This window comes from Centruroides vittatus, unplaced genomic scaffold (genome assembly GCF_030686945.1).
Source record: "Centruroides vittatus isolate TY-2023 unplaced genomic scaffold, ASM3068694v2 contig_3084, whole genome shotgun sequence".
NCBI classification, from domain to species: domain Eukaryota; kingdom Metazoa; phylum Arthropoda; class Arachnida; order Scorpiones; family Buthidae; genus Centruroides; species Centruroides vittatus.
Window position 1 is genome coordinate 506,090 of NW_027121983.1, and position 17,759 is coordinate 523,848.

A 17,759-nucleotide genomic window follows, 5' to 3' on the forward strand; every position below is an offset into this window, starting at 1 on the left:
AAAAAAAAAAATATTGTAAAAAATAAAAATCACAAAATCCGCTATGGATACAACGCAACACTGTCAGTATCGTCTACCTACTGGTTAATTTGCATATTTCCATGAAAAACTACCGTCTACCACGTCATATTTTACAAATTTGCATAATCTTTCACGTTTTTTTTTTACATCACGTGAAACGTCATTACGTATTATGTCAGTCAATTACATGATAGCTCCCTCTATCGCTACTACCTCACGACACCCGGATTGGAGATTACCGGAAGAGCCGCCATCTTGGCACCAAGGGTTACATTAACCAAAGATTTTCGCGTAGGATTTTATTCTTTTACTATTTCTTTGAAAATTTTTTGATTAACATGCTATTATCAAACAAAAAGCAAACTCTATAAAGCTATTGAAAAAGAGTTGTAAAGCAAACTGCGTTTATAATTCTTCAGTTGTTGTCAAGAGCTGCTACGATTTTCAAACAGTTATATTATACAGCTGACCCTCGATAATCCGACAGGTATGAGACCAAAGGGGTGTCGGATTACCAAAAGTGTCCGCATTACCGAAAGTGATTACATATTTGGCATTGTTTTGCTAGCAGTAGCCTACAATATTCCTAATTTTATGAATAAAATGCTGCCTGGGTTAATATGGAAATGAAACACCCATTTCGGTTAACTAAAACATGTTTATTAAAAGAAATATGGAAGGCAATAAATGTACAGCACATACAGTATGTATAGGCATAAATAATACAGTACGTACAGAACTGCTCACGGAAAACACAAGTAATGTGTGTCATCCTGTAAGAATTGGGTGGGGAGATTCATGTAGCGACATCCGTCTGGGAAAACAGACACGTAACGAGACGGGACTACGGTGACCTTGACAGGAGGTGCGTCGGACTACTGAGCATGTCGGATTATCAAGGGTGAGCTGTATTTTAAACTTTCCTATACTTTGCGAAAGTTTTCGATATGTTAATATGACGTATATATGTCGATTGTGGTGATAATGTATTTACCCTTTACTTTTTTCAGACTGTGCTTCGGAAATTGAGATTCTACTAACCTCGCATTTTCTAGTATCCTTAATAGACAATGTTTCTCTCTTGTATGTTAGCGAAGTATGGTTTATATAGTGCGATGAAAAAGTTTTTTCTCGGCGTGGTTACTTCTGTGTAGCTGGGCTGATTTTGCCGACTTTACGATTTGCTTTGTGTGTTTGGACACGCGACGTCATTATTTCTTTCCTGGAAGAGACTGTCGTTTCCACGCCCAGTGCGCACGGACTTTAAATCGCACTGTATTATCAGTGTGAACCATAAAATTATCCGATTGTTTAAATTATTTTTCGGATCTGACGAGGATCCCATTTATATTTCGAACAGAACCACTATAGAATTACTTTTCTGTATTCTTTTTCTCCGCATTACTTTTCTGTGGTGATTTTTCTTTAGTGAGAGCGGTCTTAAGGGGAAACGAATCAAAATTATTTTAATCGTAAACACCAGAAATCAGCGAGAAATCGACAAAGATTTGACCACCGGCTGTATTTAGACTTCTCACCCATTACCCACGGCAATTTGGAAAATAATTTCCTGCAGAGAAAGGAAATTTGAATACAAAAGATAAAAATAGAAAAAATCTATTTTATATTGTTTCATTTTAGATACATTCAAGTCTCAAAATACGCACTTCACAATCCTTTAGTGTTGAAAAACAATATTTTTAAACCTACTAGAACAATAAAATATAAGTATTTAAGTATGAAAGTTCTATTAGTTAATGTAAAGTCCGACAAATATTGTGTTGCCATGAAAGATTTATGTCCGAATTCTGTATTTTCAATTCATTTCAGATTGATTTGTCGTTTTGCACAGTTATCCATGGTTATTTCTTCTCTTCATACAGACAACTGTTTACTTTCGTAAGTTAATTCCCTATGAATAATATGGTGTGACTTAATATTCTACAGTGAGCACTTTACAATTTCTTAGTGTTAATATCCTTATACCGATTAGAACAATAAAATATAAGTATTTAAGTCAAAAAATAATTTCTTAATTTGTTTTGTTGAAAGTTGACGGCAGGAATCCATCCGAATAACACGTTCCTTTTTTATTACTTTGTCCAAGTTGTATTAATGCAGAAAGTACTGAATAAAATCGGCAGAGAATCTGAAAATAAAGGTGTAAATAAAAATTTATCGTTTATTTTGTCCGTCAATCCAGGACATTTTGTTAACGGAATTAATGAGATGCTATCGCATGTCGAGGGAAGCGATTTTCAGCATACACAAACTTGTATTTATGAAATATAATTTTTCATTGTAAACAATTAAATAATTAAAGTAGAAGTGTTTAACTCACTTTAACTGGAAAGTTCTTTTTTACATAAAAGAATCCTCCAACAGATATTCCAATCGGTGTTTTTGCAAATCTCTTCATAAAATTCAGCATCTAAAAGCATATAAACAAAACATTAAATTTTAAACTAAACTCTTATATAAAGGATTGGAGGATTCGTGGGATACGGCAACGCAATACGTTAAGATGGCTTCCTGGAGGACTTTTGTGGTAAATTGGCATCTATTTTCGTGTTATACACGTGAAGTAAATCCACCAAACTCCACTTGGCCAGCCATTTGCGAAGTGCAAACTTGCGATTGATGTTCAGTGGTTTTATCCACTGGTGAAACTTCTATAAAGTATACTAAAATACATTATTATATAAATTATGTACCTTTAACTTGTACTCAAGAATAAATCTTGCAGAAGAATATCGATTCATTTTAATAAAATCTCCGTAAATCTGAAAGTTAAAATCGTTAAAAATCCACCAAATGAATAAGGAAAAAAAACGTTAAAAAATATCTTACCGAAGAAGAAAATTTAGATAAACAAAAAGAAATTATGGTCACCACCATTATCATTACCATTGATAAATGTAATAAACAATAGATGTAAAAAGAAGGCAAATTCAAAAATAGTGCGATAACGATGAGAAGAGAAATGAGATATAGAAAAAAACAGTATATAATAGCGAATATCATGTTATATAATTCATTGATACAATCAATATCGTGCAGTAATTCTGAATGTTTCTGTATAATGTCTTCAATAACGTGCCCTAAATTTTGAAATTTATAACGGATTTCTATAAACTGTTGTGAAATAACATTAAATCTAAAGAACATCAGAAATGCTATGGATACAAACAGTGAGAAATGAGAATAGAACTGCCCTATAAGGTATATATATAACAGTTGTATATCAATATAACAAAAAACAATTTCTATATCAGATGATCCTTCCATTGCTTCATATAGGAAGAAATCAAGAAAGAATAATACAATTATTTCCAATATAAAATATATGTTTAATGAAATATACCATAAATATTGCATGAAATTTACTGTCATTTCTTCGTTAGGGTAGGTGGTTTGGTTGTTGGGGAATATATATTTTATACGCTTCAAATAACTGAACTGCAATGTACACACAATATTGGATACCAGGCATACAGGATATAAGAAATGTTCATTTCCTGAAAAGAGCTCAGTCCATTTACCACATATGATATCACCAGTTGCAATGTTTAAGACGATGAACATAATATTTGCATAAAGAAACAATTCAATGAAGAGGGAATACACTTCGAACAGTTTATGTGGTTTATGCTGAAATTTTTCCATATTCTTCTCAGTACCATAACCAAATAATTTACTGCACGCAATAATTGGATACAGAATTTTAAGTGAAACGGGACAAACTTCTGAATTCGAAGACATTTTGTATGATAAGTTTAAATAGCTAAAGAACTTACAAGCTTATGTTTCATAAATTTTAATCGGTGAGAAGATGTACTGTACGTTCAATTTAATATTATTGGAATGTTCTTAATTTCCAGATATTCGGTGACAAACAGCAGAAATGTGTAATTAAATTGTCAAAATATATACATTTTTACCATTAAATATAGTAGAAGAAGCGAGACGTTTGCTTCAGATATTCAATCAGCATGGACCAGAACAATATTCTGTTTGAGCTGAACATTTGTTGCCATAGAGATAATTGAAAAATTTACTTCGACTATTTTCAAAATTGTTTCGCTAATTTATTGATGTAATTGATCGATTAATTAATGGAAATTTTCTATTCTCTTAAGAGAAAACAAACTTATCTTACATTATAGACGAATTTTATAAGTTGTGCTCTTATATAATATATAACTTAACGATGTTTTGACAGGTAAGGATAATATAAGTGCAGATGCACTTAAACTACCTTGGAAGAGAGACTATGCTTTATTATCTATAATTATATAATAAAAATTACAGTTTTAGTTTAAAATATTTTCCATGTTTTTCAGATCTGTAGCAGAAATCAAATTTTATATTTTGTGAAAATTTTTTGATTTTTGATGTTCATGTATAATTGATTTTTCTTTATCTTGAAGCGCGCATAAAATAATTTACTTCAAATAAATATATTTGAAAAATAGATACTAAAGATATATACATTCTAATATAAATAGATAATTACGGTTACCCTGTTGTAAAACCTCAAAATGAAGACATACTACTCAATTTGGTGTCTGGAGTGAAAATAAAATTCTAAATAAAAACATTTTTAACAACACGAGTTGCAATATTACAACCCGCTAGTCATCGAATAGATAAACAAACACTGCTAATGATCGTGGGTTCGCATGCCAGCCACGTGTAGTTTTCTCGATTTTCTTCAACTACTTAACAGCTAACTAAGGACCAATTTCCCATAAAGTGTTTCCAAGAGCATTTCTACATCCATGCCTCTCGGAGGCATGGATGTAGAAATGCTCTTGGAAACACTTTATCTGGAATGTAGAAGTGAAAATGCTACTGAATGACAATTGTAATCAGTCGAATAATCAAGTTTACCTCATTAAACTGTTACCAAACCAAATTCTCCCATGTTTACTTGAAGTATTTCTGGATTAAAATTGCTTTATTAATACCTGGCCTTGAAGATTACGTAGCAGTCCGAACTCAATCAAACTTTGTATGCTGACTTTTCCGGACATGGGAAAGAGAGATTTCCATGTGAAAAAAATTTTTATTTCAAAAACTCATCACTAGGCAACTTCTGGCACTGCAAGCGACAAAAAAAAAAATTTGCTCTCCAAGCATAGTGGCAGCATTGGCATTGCTTTCTTTAAGTATCTTTACAAAATAAACAATTCAGGCACGGTCATACCCATCGCTGCTGATCAGCATTAGTACGAATGTTATTTCACATGCCATTAGCAGTTTTATATCATAGCATGCGTTTATTTTGCATACGCTGTGTATTTTTGCCGCTAGCAGCGCTATAAGTCCCCTACAGATGAGTTAAAAAACTAAATATTTTTACCATGAAAATATTCTCCAGTATCCTTGTATTCTTGATCAACGAAATGCCACAAATATGTATCAGATATGCTCCTTTCCCTTAAAACAATAAAAACGTGATGTCCAGTTTCGTGTTAAATTTACTTCTATCATGTGAAAAATCGAAATTATAATTTTAAAAATGTTCTGTAATTAAGAAATAAATAAATAATGATAGAATGTAATTAAAATTAGTTCACAAAATAAGAAATAATATACATTTTCCCTTTTTTTTTCTTGTTAAAACATCAGAATATTTTTTACAATTACGAACACAGAACTGATTCGTTATAATTCAAATTTTATTTTTAAATAACAAATTACAAATGTATGATATTTTTAGTAAAAATTGATTAAATTATTCTTTTAAAATTAAAGAATTTTTGTAAAATTTTTCCAAATTCGGAGGATAATTTGGCTTTATAAGGACAATCTTTCCATTCAGAAATATAGAAGAAAAATGCGGAGATTTCTTTTCAGAAAATCAAACGATTATTATTTCATGAAACATGAACATGAAATAATATAATATAATTCAAAAGTTAGAAATAATAATTCAGCACTAAACGTATGTTATAACTATACATTATGTAATCAATTTCAGGAATTTTAGAAATTTCTCTTAGAGTTTTATGTAAGCATGTAGTTACATGCTTATATAAAACTAAAACCACTTAGGGAAAGATTCTGATTAAATCAATATGTTTCACTCAGAAGTAATGAAATTACATAAAATAATAAAATATCACAGCAATTTCTTAATATTGAAGTAAGGGATGGTTCCTGGGAGGAGTTGAAAATGTTAAGAAAACTAGAGAAACTACCTGTTTGTCAGACGGCCGGATGGCCAAGCGGTCAAGATGGCAGTCTACTGCTCTGGGTTGAAAAATCCCCAGGAATTTTTCGGGGAATGGTCTGTCTGGCTATGTCGGGCCCTGTCCCTCACTACACGGCCGCCTCATTGTGGGCCTTGCCGGACCCACTAAGAGGACTTCTTGTACCAAGCCCCCATAACCAGCTTGCTAAAAGAAGTTCTCTTAGTTCCCACAGGGCGGAAAGAGTTTTTTAAAACAGTGTATCAAAGAGAGAATCTTGCTGATGGTCGTGGATTCATGCCTCGCCAACAGGCTGGCCACGTATAGTTTTCTGTATTTCCTTTACATGTATAGCATCTAAATAGGGCCAGTTACCCATAAATGTCCTCCCAGAATCCGCGTATCGCAATGCCGTAAACGAATAAACTAAAACACAGACTACAATTACAGGAAAATCTGGATAAAGCAATGTTATTATGATAATCACACAGGAAAACAGGCATCTTCAAAGAAAAAGGCTTCGAGCTTTACTTTTTGCCTTGAAGTCCTTGCGCCTACATTAATTTCACTAAACATTAGAACACCTTTGAACAATATTAGTGAACGAACTTTAAGGCACCAATTAAAACTCGGAGCCTTTTTCTCTGCTTGTTTTCCTGATTTATTACCATGGTAACATTGCTTCATCCATAACTTCCTGTAGTGTAGTCTGTAATGTGCACCTAATTTATATTTTGGTCTTACTGTTATTTCAGTATTATTATGGGACAACTTTGACAAACAAAGTTTTTTAGTTGTTTTCGCAGAGCTTTACTTTTTAACCTGGTTCTACCATTTTTTAATGAAATTTCATATATTTTTTCAGTCATTAATACCTTTATAATAGCATGGTTATTATTAAAGAAATTGATATACTGTAATGGATGGTTGGATGCCTAAATAAGTTAAGGTGTCAGCCTATCACCCTGGAGATCCAAGATCAAATCGTGAATCTCTCACATACCAAAAATTTTTCTTTGCAGTGTGCATCTAATCCTTTTCCCGACTGCCTGAGCGCTTCAAATGTAACCTTGGCCGAACCCTCGATGAGACCATCTTAGTGTACACAAGTAAAGTACAAGGTGGTAAAAAAAAGTCAATGAACACCCCTATTATAGAATATGGAATGTGTACCCAAAGTTAATTTTTTCGTTCAGGAACACATTACACCAAGGGGAAAACAGATTGATGTGCGTTACATGCACGGCCGCCATCTTGATGGCGACCATATTGAATACAACTCCGAAATTTTAAATAGGAAGGAAATCGTGTGACACATTATTTACGGTCAAAATTTCACAAGGAATTGACTGCTGAAAGACTAACAGTTCGAGATAGATCAAAGAGTTATTAAGTGTTTTCTTTCTTGTTACAAGTTGAAGAACAGACAACACAATGCCCCTAACACCAGAATAACTCATGGAAATTGTCCTGATGGAAGAGGAGAGAAGTTGCAGTGTAATTGCACAGGCCTGGACGTTTCTTATCTTGAACCGACCACGTCTCCCTGAATTTCTGGAGTGGGTTGGTAACTGATACCTGTGACACAGGCACATGAGGTGGATGACATTGATTAAAATCTTGTGAAAACACCCTGGAACTTCTCTCCATTGCCATCAAGATAATTTCTATGTGTTAGGAACATTGTGTTGTCTGTTCTTCAACTTGTAACTACAAAGAAAACACATTAATAACTCTAACTGTTTGAGGTAGATCAAAAAATCTTTCAGAGATCAATTCCTTGTGAAATACTGACCCTAAATGATGTATCACATGACACCTTTCCTATTTAAAATTTCGGTTTCATTCAATATGGTCGCTAATATGAGAAAATTAACTGATATGAGCAAATTAACTTTGGGTACGTTCTATGTTCTGTAGCAGGGAGTTAAGTGACTTTCTTTACCATTCTGTATATCGTTCTGCCCATACAAGGTGTATCGAAAGGAATATCGAGTTTTAAATAATTAGTACGGTTATATAAGCAAGCGTACTGTACACCTTTGTAACCTAAGTGAGAAATGAAAGTAGCTGTGAAAATTCTGATGGTAACACTAAAGCTGTTTTCTTCTACCGCCTCATGACTGCGCCAGTGCACATGACTGCGGCTCAGGATCCGCCATTTTGTACTCTGTTCTGAAAGAAAGAGCTCGAGAGTCGCCATCACGTCCCATCAAAAAAGTTCCCACTTTGAGTACTTGTGGTGTGTTATTAAAAACCTTGTACATTCCTCTCCTATCAGACATAATTTATTTTATACTGCAAGTAAGACAAATTATACAAATTTAAAACTCCGATATTCTTTCGGTACACCCTGTATTCTTTATAGTGGATAATTTGGTGATTAAATCTGTATAAAATAATTGATATTTGAAAACAATGAAAAGTTAATTTGTGATTTTATATGTTTTATTATCTTCAGTTCTTATGTAAACTTGGTAAAAAATATATTTTATCGATAACTCACCTTGATTGGAAAATTCTTTTTAACATAAAAGGATAATCCAATGGGTGTTTTTCCAAATCTCTTCATGAAGTTCAGTATCTACGCAAAGTAGGAAATAGTAAACACTATTAAATTCAACAGAAGGGAAATTCTAAAACAAATTAATAATACTGTAATGTTGATGAATTTATCTTTAACTTGTATCGAAGAGAGATTCTTGCTGATGACAATCGATTCATTTCGTTAAAATTCCCGTAAATCTGTAAAAGCCATTAAATTTTTTTTTAAATAAATTGTATTATCTGTGAACAGCAGACTAAAAACCCTTACCGATAAAGTATCCTAAATTTCGATAAGCCAAAAGCAAATAAGGTGGCAACACTAACCATCACAATCGAAATTACGGACATGGCGAAAACGTAAGGAGGGGAGAATCCTGAAAACATAGCTCCAGCTATGAAGAAACAGATTAGATACAAGTAAAAATAGTACAATACAGCAAAAATCATGTCGTATTATTCGTTGAAACGTTGAATATGACACCATAAGACTGAATGTTTTTGAATGATGTCTTCAAGGAGTACAGCTAAGTTTCGAGAATGAAGATGGATTAAAGTAAATTCCTGTAAAAGTTTTTTTAAATTTATTCAACAATAAAATTAATGTAGAAAGTAGAACAGAGAAAATAGAAAAGAACTGTCCTATACAAAATACAAATAATAATTGAAAGTTAGTACAACAAAATACAATTTCAGCACCAGGTGATCCCTTTAGAGCTTCGTACATGAAAAAATCTAATAAAAACGAAACCATTAGTTGCCATACGAAAAATATTGCCAGTGAAATATACCATAGACATTCTGTTAAATTCATTGATATCCTTTCCTCCTGATGTATGCCTTTATTGCTTACAAAAACAAATTTCGTTCGTTTCATGAAACTAAATTAAACTGTAGAAATAGTAATGTACGTAGCAATGATAAGCTGAATGAGATACTCTTTTCCGGAAAACATCTTTGTCCATGCACCACAGATGATGTTACTTTTAATTAACTGTTAAGTAATAATCATTTCTTAAATTAATGGAGAAATGTTGCGATCAATTGTTTCCATAGCTACGTAACTTGAATCCACTATAATCTGTTTTAGAAATATTGCTCGTGAAATGACATATTGATAAAATAATATTACTTTCCCATCAGTTTCTAGGCAACATATTATTACTTTCCCACAGATGAATGAATTGTATATCTTTAAAATTAAATATAAATTTATTGAATTCGTTGCAATTTCTAGTCATAATATTAAAGATAAATACGGAAGAAGAATATTAGATAAAAATCATTTATATAATATTTATTAATTCTTTTGCCTCTATTTCCTTACTTTTATTAATTTCCATTTTTATCCTTATCTATTTTGGATTTTGTTAATTAATAAGACTTATTACACTGGTGTAGTTTCCGTATAGCAAATATAGCAGAACTTAGAACAATCAAACATCTCTACTTTCACCTGTACACTCTATTTTTGTGTTTCGGACCTGACAGCCCCACTTCAGCAGGTTTACAGTAACATTCGATAACAGATTTTTAAATAAAAATTATTTTTAAAAAATAACAATATTATACCCGACAATGATTTTTAAAATTTATAAAATTACTTACAAGTTCTTTATTGTCTACTTTTAATACATCAATATAGACAAAGTATCCATAAAAGTCTTCTTAACCTCACACCAGTTGCGGGATACAAAATGCACGTTGAGTATGCTTATTTTATAAGAAAAATTGATTAATGTTACCTATGGTTACAAGATGGCGGCTCTTCTCTGATTCCAGCAAGGAAACAGTGGGGACGCACGTTCTAACCTAACCTAACCTATTCTAATAAATTACCATAATTATTACCAACAAAATTATTAGGATAGGTTAGAACATGCGTCCCCACTGTTTCCTTGCTGGAATCAGATGAGCCGCCATCTTGGAACCATAGGTAACATTAACCGAAAAAAATTCATGTTTTTGTTATAAAAAAACGGTTAATGTTACTTATGGTAGCGAAATATGTCGGCCCTTCCGGTCGCCATCTTGTTTGCGCACCCATATGTGCAAGCAAGATGGCGACCGTCAACATTAACCAATACGCAACTACAGTATATTTAAACTTTTTTTAAACTAAAACTATAAACATCCAAAACACCTTATTGCTGAGAACAACTATTTATTAACTACAACTAACGTTTTCGGCCCAATTTAAGAAGCTGAGTCGGAGTAAGTGATTAAACTAAAACATTTTTAAACCGTAAATTTGCTACTTACTCTTTCCCGAGACTTTGGTTTCATTTCCTTTCTTTGGATCGAAGACAAAAAATAAAAAGTTCATCATTCAACCTGAAATCCATCGATAACTGGACGTAGTTATTTACGAGATTGGATACATCAGTGGTTCAAACCAGTAGCGTAGCGTGGGTGTCAGCCGCTTGGGGCGGAGAAAAATTTCGCCGCCTCCTTATTTAGGTATTTTTACAAGATATTATTATTTATTGTGAAATTTTGCCGCTTCCTATAAGTGCCGCCCCCACTACGCTATGCCACTGGTTCAAACAGAATTTGCTTGGAGTGTACTTAAAGTTTGTGCATCTAAAGAACTGCAACATTGCGACTCACATCTCTCGCCTTTTCGACTACAAGAGGAAGCGTCTCCACAGAAATTGACATCTGCGATCCACGCACACCTCACCTTCCATGTGTCCGTCGCATTGTCTCATGGCGTTGGAAATCACGAGTAACATATCCCTGGTTATGACACTTTTAACCAGTGGCGTAGCGTAGTGGGGGCAGGCAGGGGCGGCCTGCCCCGGGCGGCACTTTTAGGAGGCAGCATTTTTTCACAATAAATAATAATAATATCTTGTAAAAATTTGAACCATTTCATTTCATATTTTTGTCGCATCTACGATTCGGACCGATCGAAATGAGCACGGAATTTTTCATTACTTATTCTGTGAGGAAATTGGGGAATCCCCTTTCTTTAAATGAATGTATAATAATGACATTTTGCTCATTGTATCGACTGACAACACCGTCTGTACTGACTTGTAGGGATTCTCTGTATTTTATTTAAGGGTGCGAAAGTTTAAGGGGCGGCGAAATTTTCCTCTGCCCGGGCGGCTAACACCCACGTTATGCCATTGCTTTTAACACACGTTTAACACATCTTTAACACCCATTTTAACACATTTAACACACGTTTAACACATTTAACACACGTTTAACACATTTAACACAGGTTTAACACATATAATACACATTTAACACATTTAGGACACATTTAGCACGGTAATTATCATTGGCTAAATTTTCCTACTCGTTAACTTTAAAAAAATAGATAAAATTGTACAAACGTTAAATAAACACGGACACCTTTAGAAAACTTAACAATATGCACGATCCATCTACATCGTAACCAAAATCGAAATTCACATTATTCCTCAAATTTCCAGATCGGATACTTTTGCTGAAAATTTGCATACAAATTCATCATTACCATAAGCGCATCTACATTTCATTTCTAAACACGCATGCCATCGAGATTACTGGAAGGGCTGCCATATTTCGCTACCATAGGTAACATTAACCAAAAAAATTCAATGAAAAAATAGTTTTGCTGGCATTTTGGGGCCTACATTGCCTAACTTTTATGCTCTGACGTCAAGCTTTTAGTGTTTCCCCTATCAGTGTGGATCAATAGTAGTGTTTCCCCTATCAGTGTGGATCAATAGTATAAGTTTCATTCTTTGAAAAATTCAACATTAATTAATTAATTATTATAAATTTTAATCGACCTTTTATTATCTAAGTATTATTTTTTTACAATTTTTTTTTTATCTTACTAGAGATATTAAATCTCCTGTATGTTTTCTCATAGGTTAACCTTGAAGCTAATTATCGATATTTTGGGAAATATAAAAAGGGGGTGATTGAAGTTATCTGCTCTTCATTTCTACATAACGAAACATACCTCAAGTAAGTACATAATCGGTTAAAAAATAAAATTTATATCATGTATATAAATCTTCGCTTTTCAGAATGAAATCTTCAATTCTCTGCTCTTTCCTAGTCATTTGTATAGCAGTGTAAGTACACATATTTGTGTTATTTGTTATATTTTTTAACGTTCTATCAAATTTAATTCATTCTTTATATTTAGAGCATATGCTCTGGATTGTCCTACCTGCGATAAATCGCAATGCAAGCCACACGGCAGATGTCCAGCTGGAATAGTAAAAGACGTATGTGCATGTTGTGAAGTCTGTTCCAAGGTAAGCATCAAGCGTACAAGCTAAAAACATAATAATGTAATTAATGAATAAAGCTTAAATTTATATGTAATTAACAGCTTATAGGAGAAGAATGTGGAGGTCCTTGGAACATATTCGGAATATGTGGTCACAGCTCCGTTTGTGCTAAACCACCTCCTCCTCCAGAAGTCGATAATGAGCAAGTTTGGTATTTTAATCAGAAAGGAATTTGCTCTCCCATTGTTTAATTTATTAACAATATGGAGTGAAATCCACATTGCTCTGTTCACTTTGCTAATAAATTGCGTTTAAAAAACTTTATGTATCGGTTGTTCTTAATAAAATTTCTATCTGCTACATAATTTAGTTCATTTTAAACACTTATTGCAATGCATAATACAATAAATTACTTCCATATAAAACTCGTCCAAAAGTGAATTAACCGAAATATATTATACTGTTAATATAAGTTTGGAATAAGTTAGTTGCATGTGATCATTGGAAAACATATTTTAATAAACATTCGATAAAACCAAACAGGTTAAGGACACTCTATGGGCGCGTTGCCCGATAAAGTGGTTTTAATACAGATAGATAAGCGAGCCAATTCTATTTGTAACGGAGTATGTCATTGGTTCGCTTATCCATCTATATTACAGCTGCTTTACCACGCATTGAAACTGAAAAAGTTAACATACAGAGCGCAGAACTTTACTTACTATAGTGTTTCTTGCATGGAAAAATAAACCGGTATATCCATCGAACTAGAATATACTACATAGAGTAGCTGTGACCATTGTTACAGTGCTCTCGGTGACAATGACGAGTACTATCGACCGCCATTTTACTTTGAGTCAAAACATTCAAGTCTATACTATGTGTTGGGCAGGATTGTCAATTTAAAATATATTTTTCTCGTCTAAATCTAGATTGTTTCATCTCGAATTCAGCTATTTTCTAGATTTTATTTAAGTGCTCTGAATAAAGAGTATTTTTATAATCTACATACTAGGCAGGAAGGATTTTTTACTCTAGGCAACATGATTGTTTATTTATAATGTATTCTGATCTGTACCATACAGTACGTTGTTGATTTTTTCGGAGATTGTTTTTATCTTTTGCAAAATATAAGTAGGGTTCTTGTGTTTTTATTATGTAGTTTGTTTGTAAACATTTCTACTCGTGAAAATATTTTCAATGAAAAACTAAATTTTGACCTTTGTCATGTTATGAACCACATTGGTGAAGTAACATGAACTAACCTTTTGTTCGTTATATTGCAGACAACCTCAGACGTGAGCCTGAAGAGGGATTGGAAAATTACCAATCCGAAATGCATTGATAATTAGGCAAAATGAACTGTTTTAATCTTGGTCTCTGCTAATTGAAGATAATTAAAACGTGATAAATATCACTAGTCTCACTATTACAAAAAGAAACCTTTACTTATAACTTTTAATATTTTTAATTATTATCTAATGGAAAAAAGCTGTTTTGAGGGAAATGACGAGTTTTATTAAAAAAAAAAAAATTGTAAATGTTAAGAATGTTAGACTTATCGCTACAGAATATTTTGTCTTGTTTAGGAACATTTAAATAAAGGGTTAAAGAATGAAATGTCTTATTATTTACTTTCAAAATTAAATACAAAATATAAGTAGGGTCATTTTGGCTCGCACCATCTTAGTTAATTAAGGGTTAAAACTCTTCCTTTCCTTTGTACTTTTACACGAGTTAAATATTCTAGCTCGTTGCCTTTACATAACACAAATGGAACGCCCATTGACTAAAAGGAAAATGGCGAACGTGTACTCGTATTCGCCATTTAAATCCCGTAAATTTATTAGGTTCGGTCCAAAGCGGGACTCGAACCCACATCCAGTCAATTATTTTCTAGAGTATTCTGAATTAAAATAATTTTATTCATTTTTTATTATTAAATTTATCACGTGGTGGCTTAATCACCTACCTCCAGTCAAACTACTTAGTCATGCAGTATTGTACAATAATAAAAACAATGTCACAGTTATTCATTTATATACATATTTCTTGTGTGTGTGTGTATATATATATATATATATAAAACTAAATACAGTGTATAAAAAATTTATAGAAACAGATCTTAAGTATCACAACCAAATTTTCAGCTCTCCTAAACCAAAATCATATCACTTTTCCCAAATAAAACCTGTCTAGCCATATCACCGAAAGTTTTATTATAAGTTTTGATATTATTTTCATCGAAATCTTCCAAGTGATCGTCAGGAACAAGATATTTCCGGTGTCTTATTAAAAGATGTATAGTATGATAATCCCTCCAGTTGGGACTTCTTACACCATAAAGCATGAAAGCCAAATTCTGAACCCCAAAATCGTAAGGCACCCTGTGAACGAAATTCGGACGGAACAAAAGTATGGATTCTGTTGGCAATTCTCCGGCATTATAATACCATCTTGTAGGTCTATAGTACTTATAAGACTGATACCATAATTTCAAAAACCGAGAATTCCTGTGGGCTATCAGAACTTGCGTACCTAAAAATTGCTTCGGTGGCCATCCTAATGCAAATTCAAATCTCCTGTAATAATGAAGAGACTTTACTACATAAACGTCACTATCCAGAAATACTCCTCCGTACTTCATTAAAATTTGAAGTCGAGCAATATCTGACGAGTGATACACGGAGCTGAGACGTTTTCCAAAAATGTAAGTGGGTATTTTTTTGTACTGTACACGCAAACCTGGTATATCTTTCACCATATCCCAATACTTTCCTGTTAAGTTGTGACAGTCGCAATGTATCACTATCTCACTCGGTTTGTGATTTATGTATACAGATTTTATGTTTATCATGTCGACGAAATTCAACTTTGGGTTCCGGAAACGAACGTAATGAACAACATCCGGAACTATTGGATAAGGATAACCTGTTACGTTGTTGGAATTGCTGAAGTCGACAATGTCTCCTGCCCAAAAATTGCGGAAAGTTGGATGCGAAGTGATTCGATTCATCAGCAAGATAAAACTCAATGTGATGATTAATGCTCCACAAGTGTAAAGGATTCGTCGCAGGGAACATGATTTAATGTTATAAAAACGCATGTTACTTCGAAAAATACTGTACTTCAAATCTGCAAATGAAAATAATTTATTAGTTTATTTAGTCATTAAAATAGAATATTTAACGTTATTTATTACTGCTATGCAAACAAAAATTTGTAATCAGGTCCGTCAATGTGTAACATTGAAAAAATCAAAATAAACACTTTCATTCGTCATGTTTTTCGAGTAAGAGGTAGGGATGGCCTCACCCACCATATACATCACAATTGTGTATTATGCACGCACATAAGGATTAAATGCTACATTTGGTTGTGGTTATTGTATTTCGGAATGGAAAGTATGGTAGGGGGTGGGTCACTATATACATCATTAAAAATGCACTATCATCGGATATGTCCCCAAAGTTTCAGCCTTCTGTGTTAATTAGAAGTGGGTGAAACTTCAGATGCGAGATTTGAGGACATACAAAGAGAATTAAATAAAATGTTATTATTATTTAATGTTTTAAACTTGAATGAAAATTGATGTTTTCCCATTTTTACTCTACACCTTGCCTTTTTTCTATATCTATTTTGGTTCGGCCTGGGGCAAAATTGGGACAGATAGTGATGGAGAGTGCCTGATATATCTGAGACAGACCATCCATGAAATATTCTTGGGAAGTTGCTCGCCCAGATTCAATCCACCCCCAAAAATGTCAACTGCCTTAGCCACGTAGTGGTCAATATAATTGTTTTTAATAATTGTATTGTATTAAACAAATATTTAAATAATAACTCCTTTGCTTTTTGTCGAAATTTCTGAAATTTTGTACGGAGGTTTGTGTATTAGGTAAACAATATGTAGCTTTTGTAGTTTGGTTACAAGCTGCTGTCTGAAGTCTGCAGTAGTTGCATTGGCTGTCCAAGGAATCTGTCCAATATTGCAGCGTGAAAAACGCCTCTGCATTTCAGCATTGTTGTTGTTCTGTATACATATTGGGGTATGGGCCAATGACAGTAAGTAAAAAAAATTTCTCATTTGGTTTTCAGTGGATAGAAAAATTAATATATAGCTGTTGTATATAGACCTCATTTCTATTCCTAACACTGTATCTGCAATACAGTATAATATAAAAATGCATTGGGAGGGGGACAATTTGTCAGTACAAAATTACTGACAAATTATGTCCCTTCTCTCCTATAAGGATCTACACTCATGCATTACTTTTTTTGCATACTGCATTATCATCTATTTGTCCTTTACTAGACTGTCTTTTATCCTTGAACAAAGTCATTAAAAATGAGCAGTCATTTTAGTTACTCATTGACTTAAAAAGTTACTGAACAAAACCATCAAATCCCACCTGTCTGATGCATAAAAAATTTAGTAAAACACAAAGCAAGTAAATTCACCCAATTTTATACACTCATTTAAATTGGCCAAATAAGACCAGTTTCTCTATTTATAAAGAAAAGGCCGACATTTGAAAGCACCTGCCCTTTAGCAGCCACGCCAAAAACTACATGGCCAGGCTTTGAAGACCTAGTATATCAAGGTGATGCAGGATGTTTCAGCAGTAAAGACTTCAGTCTAACCGCTCCGACATCAAATTCGGGCTGTTGAAGAACCCAGAGTGGTCTGTACCTGATGTGTCAAGTCTCGTTCCATACAGTCCGGCAGCCCACATTGTGGATCTTAAGAAACCAA

The 17,759-nt window shown here is 33.2% G+C and overlaps 2 protein-coding genes and 1 long non-coding RNA gene across 3 annotated transcripts; 1 reads left to right on the forward strand and 2 right to left on the reverse strand.

Moving 5' to 3' along the window:
• Positions 1 to 2,364: 2,364 nt before the first annotated feature.
• LOC136973100 (uncharacterized) lies at positions 2,365 to 3,788 on the reverse strand. The gene is made up of 3 exons (XR_010880437.1): positions 2,872 to 3,788; positions 2,736 to 2,804; positions 2,365 to 2,452 (listed from the first exon to the last, which is right to left on the reverse strand). It is a non-coding gene; the product is annotated as an uncharacterized lncRNA (long non-coding RNA).
• An 8,919-nt stretch (positions 3,789 to 12,707) lies between these two features.
• Positions 12,708 to 13,368, forward strand: LOC136973101 (venom protein 302-like). Its single transcript, XM_067267798.1, has 4 exons — positions 12,708 to 12,731; positions 12,794 to 12,841; positions 12,916 to 13,027; positions 13,105 to 13,368. The coding sequence occupies exons 2-4, from the start codon at positions 12,795 to 12,797 to the stop codon at positions 13,252 to 13,254; spliced, it is 309 nt and encodes a 102-aa protein (XP_067123899.1). The 5' UTR covers positions 12,708 to 12,731; position 12,794; the 3' UTR covers positions 13,255 to 13,368.
• Positions 13,369 to 15,158: 1,790 nt separating this feature from the next.
• On the reverse strand, positions 15,159 to 16,109 carry LOC136973080 (uncharacterized). The gene has a single exon (XM_067267768.1). It carries the CDS (start codon positions 16,107 to 16,109, stop codon positions 15,159 to 15,161), a length of 951 nt encoding a protein of 316 aa, XP_067123869.1.
• Positions 16,110 to 17,759: the final 1,650 nt, after the last annotated feature.

Bases quoted from the DNA above. Each gene is read 5' to 3' on its own strand.
- LOC136973080 (XM_067267768.1), bottom strand. From the start codon at position 16,109: ATGCGTTTTTATAACATTAAATCATGTTCCCTGCGACGAATCCTTTAC.
- LOC136973101 (XM_067267798.1), top strand. From the start codon at position 12,795: ATGAAATCTTCAATTCTCTGCTCTTTCCTAGTCATTTGTATAGCAGT. The intron at 12,842-12,915 runs GTAAGTACACAT...CTTTATATTTAG, and splicing joins CTAGTCATTTGTATAGCAGT to AGCATATGCTCTGGATTGTC. The intron at 13,028-13,104 runs GTAAGCATCAAG...TGTAATTAACAG, and splicing joins GTTGTGAAGTCTGTTCCAAG to CTTATAGGAGAAGAATGTGG.